Below are 15,252 nucleotides of genomic sequence, written 5' to 3' on the forward strand. Positions count from 1 at the left end.
TAAAAATAAAGCAGCCAGTATTTACCCTGCACAGAAACAAAAACCCACCCAAATCTAACTCTCCACATGTTACATTTGCCCCCCTGCAGTGCACATGATTTTGCCCAATTGCTAACAAACTTGCTACTGCGATCAACACAGAATTACCCCCCTTATCCATGTTTGTGCTCTATCAAATCTGTAATCAGTAGCACTACATGCTCCCACTCCATCACCGCCCTCTATACTCTACCTGTGCTTTTGGGGTAAAAACACCATTTAACCCCGGTAACTCTTGAATTGAAGCAGCAGCCTCTGGAATAGCATTCCTTAGCACTTATCCCGGGAAAACCACAATCTTCACGCTCTTTGATAGCCACACTGCATTGCCGTTTATCTGGATGGAGCAGAGCACACAACATGAGGACATAGGAAATATTACAATGCATAAGAAAGTTGGGAGTTCTACTGCAAGGACTAACCCTTGACAGCGCCAAATACATAATTGTCAACATTGCAAACATGTCCAAGATACATAGACACTGTGTAATGTTTGATGAATCATACGTTTTCACATGTAAATACTTCCATATATCTTACCACAGAGAATAAGGAAAACTAAGAATTGTACTCAATATTCATAAAAAGAGGGATTGTTGTGAAGTTGGGATGCAGTGAAGCTGCCAGCTGACGGGATTCTGGCAGTCGAAATGCTGACAGCTGGCAATCCATTTGTAGTTATAGCAGATGGGTTACGCTTAAGACTGGGGGGGTTAAGAGTTAGGCAACACTGTGGGAGGTTAGGTTTCAAGCACTATGGGGGAGAATAGTTAGGATTAGTCGGCGTGGAAGGTGACGTTAGGTTTAGGCAGCACTGATTGGATGTTAGGGTCAGGCTGTGGAAGGGGATGGTTAGTGTTAGGGTGTAGGGGAGAGATTGGGGAGGTGAGACTATTCCACTGTCAGCACTTGAACTATCAGGAAGCTGGCAATGGTATTCTGACTGCTGGCATACCATCAGCTGGGATATTACCAGTTATTTATATAGCGCACACATTCCGCAGCGCTTTACAGAGATTATTAGCTCATTCACATCAGTCCCTGCCCCAGTGGAGCTTACAACCTAGATTCCCTATCACATGTACACACAGACATTCACTAGGGTTCAGTTTGTTAGGAGCCAATTAACCTACCAGTATATTTTATGGATTGTGGGAGGAAACCTGAGAACCCAGAGGAAACCCACGCAAGTACGGGGAGAATATACAAACTCCACACAGTTAGGGCCATGGAAGGAATCATACCCATGACCTCAGTGCTGTGAAGCAGTAATGCTAACCATTACACCATCCGTACTGATCTACTGAATATATGGAGTTGGTCTGTTTTTGACACTAGGGACAATTTCTAGATCCTTTTCTTTATAAAAGAGATTCCCCCCTGGAATGTCACATCAGTTGGCAACTATGCATGAGTGGGCGGTGCTTGCTCTCTATCTGCCCACCCATTTGTGTGACATTTGTACAAGAATGCATAACAGACAGTTATCCTGGGCATACACTATACAATTATCTGGCAGGCTATCCATCCAATCTGGATGGTTGGAATGAAAATATGGCAATGTATAGGAGTAAATGTCAGTCAAACCTGGTAATTTATATGTGCTAATATCAATTAACAATTTGCTCCTGAACACAGGAAAATGCCAAAAATGGTCATTTAAACAAATTGGTTAAATTTTGGTTTTAACCAGAGTGACTATTGTGCATTTCCCAGTGTTTGGGAGTAAATAGTTGATTGTCATTTGCTCTCAGACTACAGGATTTCTATTCCAACCAGCCAGTGTTGGACAGATTGTCGGCCATATATACAGTAGTGCATACCAGAGCCATAACAAGACTTCGGTGCCCTGCGGCAGAGAGAATTAATGGCCTCCCCATATTTCCAATGGGGACATAAGGTGCATGACAAGACTGATCCCAGAGAAAGCCCATGAGAATTTCTCTATGGTCTACTTGGCACTCAATGATCTGTTGTATTGGTGGAATGTCCTCCTTAAATGCATATACAGTCACATGGCTTGCTTGTGAAGGACTAAGGATGTCTTCACCAATACACTGCTTTTCTAACCAAGTCCATGGAGTGGCACCCGTGTTTGTCCTGCACCGATTAGTGATATGCCATTTGCACAAGCAAGCCATGTGTGACTAATAATCAAAAGTTATGTATACATACACTGTATACCTATACACACACTTTACTAAACTGCCATACCCAGGATTCAAACCTATATCCTGTTGAATTCTAATCAAACAACCTACCCTTTGAGCCATTTGATCCTGCATAAAAAATTATTAACAGTATATGAAGCCATTGGTACTTTGTGTGTGTAAAAGAAAAAAAAACCCATCCCCCAGATCAGCATTGCAACTGAGCAGATCCATGCAGTGTGCAGCCACACAATACATAGATCTGTTTAACCACAAAGCTGATTATTTTCATAAAGTACAAGGTGAGCTCCAACTAGAATTCTCTATCTTAGAATTATCTACCTTTCTAGGTAAGGGCAAATCGCTCAATAGACTGACTGCAATGCCACAGGCAATAGGTTTGAATCCTGGACAGTGTCACTGAATAACAAAGAAATCTTAAGTTGAATTCATGAATGTTGTATAGGTATTAGCGGCAGAAGGGGTCAGGGTTGGAGACATGGGCGGTCAGGGGAATGCTAGGCTTCAAAAAATGGGGGAGGCTGAAAGTAAAAGTAATAACAGATAATTGTCAAGTGCCACCAACAGCGCCCCCTACCCTGCAGCACTATGTGCTGTGCACCCTCCGCACACCCCTAGTTACGGCTCTGGGCATACCCAGCTTTATGGATGGATCTATGTGCCTGGAAGGCTTTATTACCCATGTACATTATGACTGAAGATTCCAATAAATGATTACATGTTACTATTAAAGTTGGATGCACTCTAATATTTTCTGTCCAATCTAGCCAAATGAAACTGATTTAACCAATTTATCTGAATGACCATTTTTGTATGTTTTCCAGTGTTTGGGAGCAAATGGTCAATTGTCATTTGCTGCCACATATTAACAGATTTGTTTCAACTAGAAAAGATTGGACAGATAAACTAAGTGTGGATCCAGTTTAAGAGGTGTGAGCATCATAACTTTAAGGACTTGTGAGTAACTATACAGCAGCTAAGTACCTTGTGACTTGGAGAAGAAACACCAGTTAACCCCGGGAATGCTGGAGTCGAAGCAACAATTCTTCTTCTTACATTCCGCAGCACTTATTGTGGGGTAGCCACAATCCCTTCTGCTGTATGGTTCCACGTTACATTGTTTATTACTTGCTGTTGATGCAGTAAGGAAATATCCAGAAGTTACAGCAGCTTAATGTTTCTTTTTAATAAAATAGGGCTATTTAGCTAGATCACAGGGCAATTTAGTTTCTTTGGTCAACTGTTTGGGTTCTCCCGTGTTAAAATCAGTGTATCATTTTGTTTAGGAATAGCTAACAAAACAGGTGAACAAACTTTGAACAGCTGATAACAGGAAATTTCAACTTAGACAGTGGCATTTCCTTATATACTGTCTGGCCATGGTCAAGAATAAGGGATACACAAGCAAAACTTAGAGCTATGGACCTTATCCATGTTTGTGACCCATCAAATCTAATCAATAGCACTACATGCTCCCACTCTACCACTGCACTCTATACTCTACCTGTGCTTTTGGGGTAAAAACACCATTTAACCCCAGGAACACTTGAATTGAAGCAGCAGCCGCTGGAAAAGCATTCCTTAGCACTTATCCCAGGAAATCCACAATCTTCACGCTCTTTGATGTCCACGTTACATTGCCATTTATCTGGATGGAGCAGAGCACACAACATCAGGACACAGGAAATATTACAATGCATAACAAAGTTGGGAGTTCTACTGCAAGGACTAACCCTTGACAGTGCCAAATGCATAATTGGCAACATTGCAAACATGTCCAAGATACATAGACAATGTGCAATGTTTGATGAATCAGACTTAAATTATATGTTTTCACATGTAAACACTTCCATATATCTTACCACAGAGAATAAGAAAAATACTAAGAATTGTACTCAATATTCAGAAATAGGGATTGTTATGCAGTTGGGATGCAGTGAAGATGCCAGCTGTCGGGATTCCAGCAGGTGGATTGCCGACAGCTGGCAATCCATTTTTAGGTATAGCAGATGAGTTAAGCTTAGATGTCAGCCATGGAGCTATGGTTAGGCACCATTGTGGGAGGTTAGGTTTTAAGCACTATGGGGGGGATGGTTAGCATTAGGCTGCACGGAAGGTGACATTTGGTTTAGGCACCACGATAGGATGTTATTGTCAGGCGCAAAGAGGGAAGGCTACGAAAAGGCATGGTTAATGTTAGGGTGTAGTGGAGAGAGGGAACAGTCTTAAATCCCCACTGTCAACACTTGAACTACCATTTGCTCACATAGATAAGTGGATTTTCATTCCAACCAGACAGTGTTGGAGAGATGGTCTGCCAGATTACACAGTGCATATCAGAGCCATAACTAGACTTTTTGTTTCCTGTGGCAGAGAGAATTATCGCACCCCCCCCCCCCCCCCATTTTTCCAATATGGACAAAAGGCGCATGCCTCGTGGGGAATGGGCATAACCAGATTGATCTCAGAGAAAACATGAGATATGAAGATATATCTAGTATACTTTGTACACAATAGATACATGCTTTATTAAATAACACATTTCAATAAACTGCCATACCCAGGATTCAAACCTATAACCTGTTGAATTCTAATCACCTTACCCATTGAGCTTTTTGATCCTGCATAAAAATGATGATTATATGAAGCCATTAGTACTTTGCCAAAAAAAAAAAAAATTATAAGCATTGCTACTCAGCAGATCCATGCAGTGTGCAGCCACCTATCCAATCTCCTGCAGCCACAATGCGGATTTTATCAAAGTACAAGGTGAGCTCCAAATGGAATTTTCTAGCTTAAAATAATACCTTTCTATGCGAGGGGGGGGGGGGGGAGGGTCCCAGCAATGGGCAGACACAGCATCTGCAGGGAGATACACCATTGCCAGCAGCAGACAGTCAGAATGACAGATCAGGGAGAATATATAAGAGATATGGAGGTGACCATGGTATATGGCTGGCCAAGGGACGCTAACTCATGTACCCCTAAACCGCTGAGGTTGGCCACCAAGGACAGACCTGTCACCTTTACACATATAATAACCTCTTCTGCTGCCCTCTCTGCATCTCCAATTGCCCATCGCTTCCCTTTGCTAACACTCCACATAGTTTCCCCATCTCGTGATCTGCCTCCTCACCACCACTTTCATCTCTACGAAACATGCGCATATCATACAAGATCCCATCATGCTCACGTAGGTCTGAGAGACACAAGAGAAAGGTTGGATGAGATGTGCAGGCACCAGTGACACCGCAGAGTTCATAGTGACTGCGGTGGAGAGGAGCCGCAACAGGACAATACACCAGACCTGGGAGCAAGGACCTGCGCCAGTCAGGAGGAGAAGAACTATTTAAAACAGCATAAAAAGGTTAGCGCATCCTGCCCTAAGGATGCCAGACTCGTCAAGTCACTGTTGCCAGAGTCTCAAACAATGACTCTGAACCTCTAGGCACACTATTTGACTGTCCACACCCTGCTGTGCCTATTACTCATCTCCTCCACCACCCTCAACACTAACCCACACATCATATACCCACATGAGGCACCCACCCACCCACCCCACACTGCAGCAACACCCTCACACCTGCCCCTCCACCCTCTTCAACCCCATCTACAGAACCACTCATGCCACCCCTTCCACAACACAGTCACACTGACTACCCAAATCCCCTGCCCCATCCAACAAAAACCCACAACGCCTCCTTAACCCCTACCCCTGCTGTAACACCAACTCAACCAACCCAACAACCACAGCTCACACATAACCACCCCTCCACCACCCTTGGTACCCCCACACCTCTGCATCTCCCTCACACCCGCCACTCCCCCCCCCACCAACCACAGCACCTACTAGGTAATTCATCGTGCTCTGCACGCGCTGTTCACGCCATCACAAGGGCCTACGCACCCAAGGGCGTGCAAGGTTTAATGGGACGTAGCCACTTGCGATGGTGTGAAAAGTGCCCATATGGCGAGATGATCACCTAGTAACTGATAATTGTCAAGTGCCACCAACAGTGCCCACTACCTCGCAGCACTATTTGCTGCGCTATCTCTGCATACACCTGGTTACGGCCCTGCGCCATACCCAGCTTTACCAATGGATCTATGTCCCTGGAAGGCTTTATTACCCATGTACATTATGACTGAAGATTCCAACAAATTATTTATTATGTTACTATTAAAGTTGGATGCATTCTAATATTTTTTGTCCAATCTAGCCGTTTGGAACAAAAATCTACTAATATCTGGGAGTAAATGACAACTATTTGCTCCAAAAGTAAAAAAAATAAAATAAAAATAAAATTACAATAAAAGGTAGTTTGGATAAATTAGCCAAATGAAATGGATTTAACCAATTTATCTAAATGACCATTTTTGGATGTTTTCCAGTGTTTGGGAGCAAATGGTCAATCATTTGCTGCCACATATTACCAGAAATTTGTTTCAAGTAGAAAAAAAAATTGGCCAGATAATCAAAGTGTGGATCCAGTTTAAAGGGCTGTATTCACGGCCCGATTTGGGGAGCGGTGTGCTGAGCGTGCGGAGGGTGCTCATTTCACCCAGTGGGTGAAATGAGTGACCTGCTAGATTGAACCTGCATGCAGGCAAATCTAGCACCAGCAAAAGCGATGCACGGGGCCACGCATCGCTATCTCTGTAGGGGTACACACGGAGTGATCACTGCTTTAAATCTAAGCAATCTAGTCAGATTGCTTAGATTTTAAGCAGCGATTGCTCTGTGAGTACCCACTAAAGAGATGTGAGAGTCATACAACTATAATGACTTGCGAGTAACTATACAGCAGCTCCGTACCTTGTGACTTGGAGAAGAAACACCAGTTAACTCCAGGAATGCTGGAGTCAAAGCAACAACTCCTCTTCTTACATTCAGAAGCACTTATTGTGGGGTAGCCGCAATCCCTTCTGCTGTATGGTTCCACGTTACATTGTTTCTTGTCACTTGCTGTTGATACAGTGAGGAAACATCCAGATATTACAGCATCTTAATTTTTTTATAATACGGGGCAATTTACTGTAGCTAGATCACAGGGCAATTTAGCTCCTTTGGTCAACTGATCATTTGGGTTCAGCTGGGTTAAAACAAAGTATAATTTTTTTAGGAACAGTTAATCAGACAGTTGAGCAAACTGAACAGCTGATAACAGGAAATTTCTACTTAAACAATTGCATTTTCTTATATACTGTCTGGCCATGGCCAAGAATAAGTTATACACGAGATAAACTCTTAGAGCTACTGTATGGACCTTATCCATGTTTGTGCTCCATCAAATCTTTAAACAATAGCACTACATGCTCCCAATCTACCACTGCCCTCTATACTCTACCTGTGCTTTTGGGGTAAAAACACCATTTAACCCCGGGAACATCTGAATTAAAGCAGCAGCCTCTGGAATAACATTCCATAGCACTTATCCCGGGAAAACCACAATCTTCACGCTCTTTGATGTCCACACTACATTGCTGTTCACTTGGATGGAGCAGAGCGCACAACACCAGGACATAGGAAATACTACAATGCATTATGAGAAAGTTGTGAGCACTACTGCACGGCCTTTGACAGGGCCAAATACATAGATCCTAATTCAGATGTGACAGCAGCAGCAAATTTATTAGCTAATGGGAAAAACCATGTACACTGCAGGGGGTGTATATAATATATGCAGAGAGCGTTAGATATGGGTGGGGTGTGTTCAAATGGAAATCTAAACTGCAGTGTAAAAATAAAACAGCCAGTATTTACCATGATCAGAAACAATAAAACCCACCCAAATCTCTCTGCAAATGTTATATCTCCCCCCCCCCCCCCCCCCGAATCGCACATGGTTTTGCCCATTACCTAACACATTTGCTGAATCTAGAAGTTATAGCAGCTTAATGTTTCTTTTTACAGAAGGCTCAGCAACTTGAATTACTTTAGTGAATTACTGTAATCATAACAGTTACAGGGATAAGTCCACATATTGTAGGTAGATTTATTGTTAGTGGTTAAATGCCAAAATTAAACCCTAATGCATAGTTTCCAAATGCTGTCATTGCAGTCCAGGTTTTAAGGATATCATGCTTGAGCACAGGTGACTTAATTAGTACTTCGATCAATGTGAATTAACCATCTGGACTCAACCATGGTTATCCTTAAAACCTGGAGGTCTATTTACTAAAGTTACATTTTGGATGATTTCAGACTGATTTAAGATCGATCTTAATCGACGTTGGGCTTCCAGGTAGAAAAAAAAACACACATTTACTAACATTTAAAAATTTATATTAAAAAAATCATCTATACGTAAATGTTTGTTTTAACCTTGGGAGCCCAACATCGATTAAGATCTTGATCTGAAATTAACTAACATTGACCAAAATCAACCTTTAGTAAATATACCCCGTGCACTGTAATGAAACTTTACCCTAAGAGGCTGATTCTGAGTTTGGAGCAAACAAATAAGCTACTAACTTTGTATATGGAACAAACCATGTTGCACTGCATGGGGGGTCATTCAGGTGCGGACGCAAAGTGACGGTTGTACGCATATTGATCCATGATTTCACACTGCACATGTATATAAGACATAGGGTCTAATTCAGTTTGGATCGTAATACGCGTTCCAACCGCAAAAACTATGAAGAGGATGCAGGCGTATACGCAGGGTCCATCCTGTGCGTGTACCTACATTTTCTCCGGGGACCCCGCAGAAAATGCGAATGCCTCTGCCTGTCAATCAGTAGGGGGCATAGCTTCGCAGGTATGTCATGATCATGAGCCATGTCTCCCATTTCTGTCATTATAGGTGCTCTGTGAGCTGCTGGCTATGCCCCAGCCCCTCTGTCTCCCGTGAATAGACAATGGGGCTTATTCAGACCTGATCGCTGCAGTTCATTTTCGCCCAGTGGGCAATCAGGTCTGAACTGCCCATGCGTATGCACCATTATGCGTAGGTGCGACGTTCCACAGCAACGTGGAGCGACGGGCATCGACGGATGGTGCAACAAATCCGATCGCACCGGAGATCGCAAGAAGATTGAAAGATTGTGTATGCTCCCTCTGGTTGTATACAATGTCAGATATCTTTTGTTCTGCACTTGAGAGCAGAAGATAGCTGACAAGCCTGCATGCTCCGGGATGTGGGTGGATGCGGTCACAGTACAGTGTGTATGTACTGACGATATATCATATGTGATGTCGCATCTGCCAGACATTGAACAGTGTGTACTCAGCCTTAGGCAATAATTCTGGGTGGACAGAAAAGCAAAAAGGAGCAAGTAAGTTTGAGTCTTGGCAAAACCATGCTGCACTGCAGGTGGGGCAGATGTAACGTGCAGAGAGAGTTAGATTTGGGAGGGGGAATGTCCTAGCACATAACTGTAAATTGCAGTGTAATACTGTAATTCAGCTGTGCAGCATTTGTGGCTAAATGTAAAAGCAGCCAGTATTTACCCTGTATGCAAAACAATAAATATATTTGCACATACCTCCCAACTGTCCCAATGTTTGCGGGACAGTCGATTTTTTTGGGAATGTCCAGCTAACCCAAACAAAGCCCCCCCAAAGGGGGGGGGGGGGTGGAGTTGTAAGGCTCCCTGTAACTTGTTGTTCTGCAAAAGTGCACATTGGGGGTAATTCACACCAGATCGCTAGGGTGTGTTTTTTTCATCCCTGCGATCAGGTAGTCGCTGCCTACAGGGGAAGGGGGAAGCTTGTGTATTTTCCATAATCAGGTCCTCAGTCTTTTGTCTGTAGCTAGTTCCAACTGGTAGATCACAAATCCAATGCACAACAAATAACATTGGGGGTCATTCTGACCAGATCGCAGCGTGCTTTCATTCGCACAGCTGCGACCGAGTCACTACTGTGCATGTGCAGGGGCCGTAATGCGCACGCGTGTCATTGCCCAGCAACAGCCATTGCCGGGCAATGACGCTGACAGCAGAAAAGCGGTCGCAGCGGCGATCGCAAGAAGATTGACTGCAGGAAGGTGTTCAGGGGCGTCAACTGAGCGTTGGAGACCATTTTCATGGAGTGGTAAGAAAAAAAACAGGCATGTCCAGGCAAACGGAGGGCGAATGTCTAACGTCAAAGCTGAGCCCATCATCGCTGGATCCGTCACACAGGGTAAGTATGTCCAGGGCTGGTCTTGTTTTGCAGGAAACTTTTTTAGCATAGCAGGGCTGCACAAGCGATCGCAGCCCTGCTATGCTAAAATATACTCCCCCATAGGCGGAGATTAGTTGATCGCACCAGCAGCAAAAAGTTGCTTGGTGCGATCAACTCGGAATGAGGGCCATTGTTGCTACTCCTGATAAAACTGCTGTTGACAGCTACATGAAATAGAGGCGAGGTTGGCCAGATAGAAGACTCAACGTGCTTGTTCCCCTGAAGATGGCGGTGCTATAGTCAAGTAAGTAAAAGATGTAGCCAGAAAAAGGGGGGAGGGACGAAGGGCAAACTGTACTCCGGGCCCCTATCTGTCATAACTAGCTATCCCTCTTGTGCAGCAGCAGAACCAGGCAGCTGGAACACGAGGACAGTATGCAGTGCAGACAGAGACACAGGAGTATCAGGGTTTTTTTTTAACATCTGTTTATTGGTTTTTCTGGGAAAATGACATAGAACATAATATAACAGTCCTACTCTACTATAAACAATAGACATAACCATGGCGTTTGAGGGACACGATGACAACTTTATAATAATAAAATTAAAGGCAAGGCAACCGTAGACAAGACAGACACACGGGGCGGGAGAGGGGGGGGGGGGGGTGAAGTGTTTCAATTAGATAAGCAAGCATGCAACAGCACAGGAGGTGCACATAACAGTAACACAGTTGTGAAGGATCAATGCATATGGAAAAGGCATGTTATTATACAATGAGGAAGGAAAAGCGAAGGTCAAAGTACAGTGTCAGAAATTAACTCAAGGGTATTTAACCCCAGCAGGAGACCATAGAGTATACATATGCATACATCTATACAGGAATTATTCTGTAAGGAGACCAAGCGTGGTCGCCCTACCCCAATCATGTGAACCCAGGTATTGATGAATTAAGGAGCGGGATTCTTCATTCAGTGCTTCAATGAAGAGATTCCCATTTACTGTGAAATGAGCGCATAGTAAACAAATCTTCTAAAAGGAGGGATCTAATGTCAAAATAGAGGTTCTGTAACAGTTTCTGCTTTAGTTCCTGGATGGAGGGGGCTGATTTTCCCGTCCAATGAATTAGTATTAATTTCTTCGCTAAGGTTAAGGCTAAAATCAGAAAGAGAACTATGCGAGAAGATTTCCCCTGGAGAGGCCAGTCTTCAAAATTAAAGAGTAGGCAGGCAGAGGGGTCAAGCGATAGCTGGAAACCAATGACTGACTTTATATATAGCAAGGTTTTGTTCCAGAATCTATGTATCTTGGAGCATTCCCAGGAATAGTGAAAAAATTTGGCATTAGAAATTCCACATTTTACACAACATCCCGTTTCTCCCACCACCATATATTTCCTTTGTGCAGGGGCCATGTAGGACCTATAAAGAAATTTAAAGTGAACCTCTTGAAGATAGGCAGATTTGAAATAAGAAAAAGAGGCTGTATATATCTTTAATGATCTCTCTGAATTTTCCGAGAGAGTAGGAATATCTATTTTCCAGGCTTTGAAAATGTTTTCGGCATGAGTGGTCATACCAATTTTAAAGTCTATCAAATGTGTGTAAATATGTTTCACTCTGTAGGGCTTAGCTATATTAGCTTGAAGGGTGGTGAGAATTGGATTAGGAGAGGACAAAGAATGGGAGGCTACTGGAAGGGATTGGGTGTAATGCCTGAGTTGTAAGTAGAAATAGAAATGGCTATTGGGCAGAGAGTATGTTTGTTGGAGAGATTGAAAAGTCAGGAAGTGGCCACCTGGATCAAAGACCTTGTGCACAAGAAGCAACCCTTTCTCCTTCCAGAGTTGGTAGCATGGGTTGTAAAGGGAGGGCGAGAAGTCAGGATTACCCCATATCATGAGATAAGGGGAATACCTGAAATCTTTTTTAAACTTTTTATGGATGCTAATCCAGCAGAAATAGGTGTCTCGAAAGAGAAAGAGAATATTGGTAAATACCTCTCTGGGGATAGCTGAGGCTTTAAGATGTAATAGGGCTGCCGGGGAAAAGGGGTGGAAGACCGCCAAGTCTAGGGAATTGTCAGAATATGTGGACATAGATAGTAGCCAATCACTGGCGTATCTGAAGAATACTCCTAGAGTGTAAGCCTTAAAATCTGGGACTCCGAGCCCTCCTTGGGATCTGGGAAGGATCAGTTTAGAATAGGCTATCCGTGGGCGCTTACCTTTCCATAAAAAATGAGAGAGAAGGGATTTTATGGTCAAGATGTCTCTATTGTACAAGGCGATGGGCAACATCTGTATGAGATAGAATCATTTGGGGAAAACAATCGATTTGATTGCAGCTGACCTACCCAACAGTGAGAGGGACAAGGGGTTCCATGAGGAGAGGAGCATGTCTATTTTACGAATCATGGGTGTGAAGTTTAGTGAGTACAAAGCATCAGTCCTACCAGGAATGAGTACGCCTATTTAATAAAAGATGTTGAGAGTTTAAAATTCGAAAAGACAGAGGAGGAAGAAAGGTCAAAAGAATAGGAGCCTATAAGTAGAAGTACTGACTTGTCTACATTGACTTTATATCCGGAGATCCTCCCAAAAGATGACACCAGATCCATGATCCTTGGAAGAGAGTGCAAAGGATCAGTCACAAAAAGCAACATGTCATCTGCGAATAATGATAACTCGATCTCCTGGGAAGAGATCCGGACCCCTTTGAAGTCATGAGAGCGGCGAAGGGCAATGGTTAAGGGTTCTATGGCCATGGCAAACAGAAGGGGGGAAAGGGGACATCCCTGCCTAGTTCCCCTGAATATAGTAAAAGAGTCCGACATATGGCCATTACAAAGGATTTGGGAGGAGGGGTTAGTGTAGAGTTTGAATACAGGAGATATAGAAAGAAGGGAGACCAAAGCGAGACATACATGAATATAAATGGGGCCACTGTACTAGATCGAAGGCCTTCTTCGCATCTAATGAAACTAACACACCTGGGGGGGTAATCCCCTGAGAATTTTGGAGATGTTGGATCACAGAAATCACCTTTCGTACATTAAGGACCGAGTGTCTGCCCCGGATGAATCCAGTCTGGTCAGGATGTATGATGGATGGAAGGACCTCCTGGAGCAGGTCAGCTTGTATCTTCGCTAGTATCTTATAGTCAGAATTGAGGAGAGAAATAGGCCTGTATGAGACTGGCTTTGATAAATCTCTGTCAGGTTTAGGAATGACTTTAATATACGCAGAATTAAAATACAGAGGGGCATTTCCTAATTTAAGGATATGATTAAAGGTGGCTACTAAGGTGTCCACGATCTCCAAACGTAGGGCCTTGTAAAAACTACCACTGGACCCATCTGGCCCAGGGGCCTTACTTGGTTTTAATGATTTAATAACGCGTGAAACCTCCCCAGGTGTGATAGGGGCGGAAAAGACCTCCTGCTGTTCAGCCGAAATAGTAGGAATCGGCAGGGAAGGCCATACCATGGTCTGGTCAGAGGAGGAAGAGAGAGAGGGAGTATGAGATGAATCAGGAGGAGATATCAAATCAGAATAGAAAGTTTTCATAGTGTCTGCTATCTGTTTATTTGAGGAAGTTAAGGATCCGTCAGATTGACGGAGGGGGTGGACTTCCGCAGCAAGGTTAGAGCCTTTTAAGATATTGGAAAGGAGTTTACCTGTTTTATTTCCGAATCGGTGGTAGCAATAATTTATATGGTATAAGTATTTGTTGCCTCTCTTGTTGAGGAATTCAGTGAAATGGGTGTTGGCTAAAATGTAGGCCGATTTGGTTGTTGGGTTAGGGTTGTGTTGGAAGGAGGAGAAGGTTGCGGTGAGGGTGCATTGCAAGGAAAGGTACGAGCCCGCATATGCCTTATTCAATTGGGACATATAAGAAATGATATTACCGCGGAGGACTGACTTGGCGGTTTGACAATATAGGGGAGGGTCAGATATAGCACTAGTATTGTTATCAGCTGCAAAGCTTTTCCAGCTATTAGACAGCAAGGATTTAAATTCCAGAGAGGAAAGGAGGTGAGAGGGGAAACGCCAGGGAGTTTGGGAGGATTGATCATCTGATGTGTCCATCTCAAACCATAGTAGGGCATGATCGGAGATGGTGATCGGTTCAATTTCCACTGAGGTTATTCTTGTGAACAAGGTCGCGGATGCCATAAGGTGGTCTATTCTAGAAGAGGTGCCATAGGCAGCTGAGAGACATGTATATTCACGTGAGGTAGGGTTATTGGATCTCCATATATCCACTAAGGACAACTGGGAGGTGAACTGTGAAATAACCAGCCTAGGCAAGCTTTTGGTGGGTCGATGGGGGTTAGGGGGGAGGATTTATCTAAGGAGGAATCAGAGATAAGATTAAAGTCTCCACAAATTATAAGAGGCTCGTCAATGTACGGAATTAATTTAGCAATAAGTGTAAGGAAGAAGTCCTTTGAATAAACATTGGGGGCATATATGTTACAAAGAGTGTAGACTTGGGAATGGAGAGTCAATCTAGTGATAGTGTACCTGCCATCTGGGTCAGAGAACGAGTGAAGTAAGGTGTAGGGGATGTTTCGCTTAATAAGTATGGCCACTCCACGGTCTTTAGAGTTAAAAGATGCCTTTCTAAAAGGGCCCCCTGCCACACCACAGATCGGATCTCTCTTCAATCCGATCTGCGGTGCTGCGCTCACGAGCCCCGGCTCCCCGCTGCCCTGTCCCTCCTCCTCCTTCAGTTCAGCGTGCGGCGCGCCAATGACTGAGCCGCAGGCTTGCTGAGCCGGACAGCAATTGGACAGCTGAGCCGTCGCTCAGCTGCGCTGACTACAGCTTTAAGAAGAGTGCTCTAACAGCTGTAGTCAGGGCAGCTGAGCGACGGCTCAGCTGTCCTATTGCTGTCCGGCTCAGCAAGCCTGCAGCTCAGTCATTGG

General features: G+C 43.8%; 1 protein-coding gene across 1 annotated transcript in view; it reads right to left on the reverse strand.

The window, feature by feature from the left end:
- The window catches only part of LOC135026993 (uncharacterized), a 176,625-nt gene that overhangs the window by 33,320 nt on the left and 128,053 nt on the right, over nucleotides 1-15,252 (reverse strand). The window contains exons 11-15 of the mRNA XM_063953671.1: nucleotides 7,559-7,811; nucleotides 7,027-7,176; nucleotides 3,715-3,858; nucleotides 3,195-3,341; nucleotides 233-376 (exon numbers count right to left, since the gene is read on the reverse strand). Coding sequence (XP_063809741.1) covers nucleotides 233-376; nucleotides 3,195-3,341; nucleotides 3,715-3,858; nucleotides 7,027-7,176; nucleotides 7,559-7,811 — 838 coding nt within the window. The remainder of the gene's footprint in view (nucleotides 1-232; nucleotides 377-3,194; nucleotides 3,342-3,714; nucleotides 3,859-7,026; nucleotides 7,177-7,558; nucleotides 7,812-15,252) is intronic.

This window comes from Pseudophryne corroboree, chromosome 2 (genome assembly GCF_028390025.1).
Source record: "Pseudophryne corroboree isolate aPseCor3 chromosome 2, aPseCor3.hap2, whole genome shotgun sequence".
Taxonomy (NCBI): Eukaryota; Metazoa; Chordata; class Amphibia; order Anura; family Myobatrachidae; genus Pseudophryne; species Pseudophryne corroboree.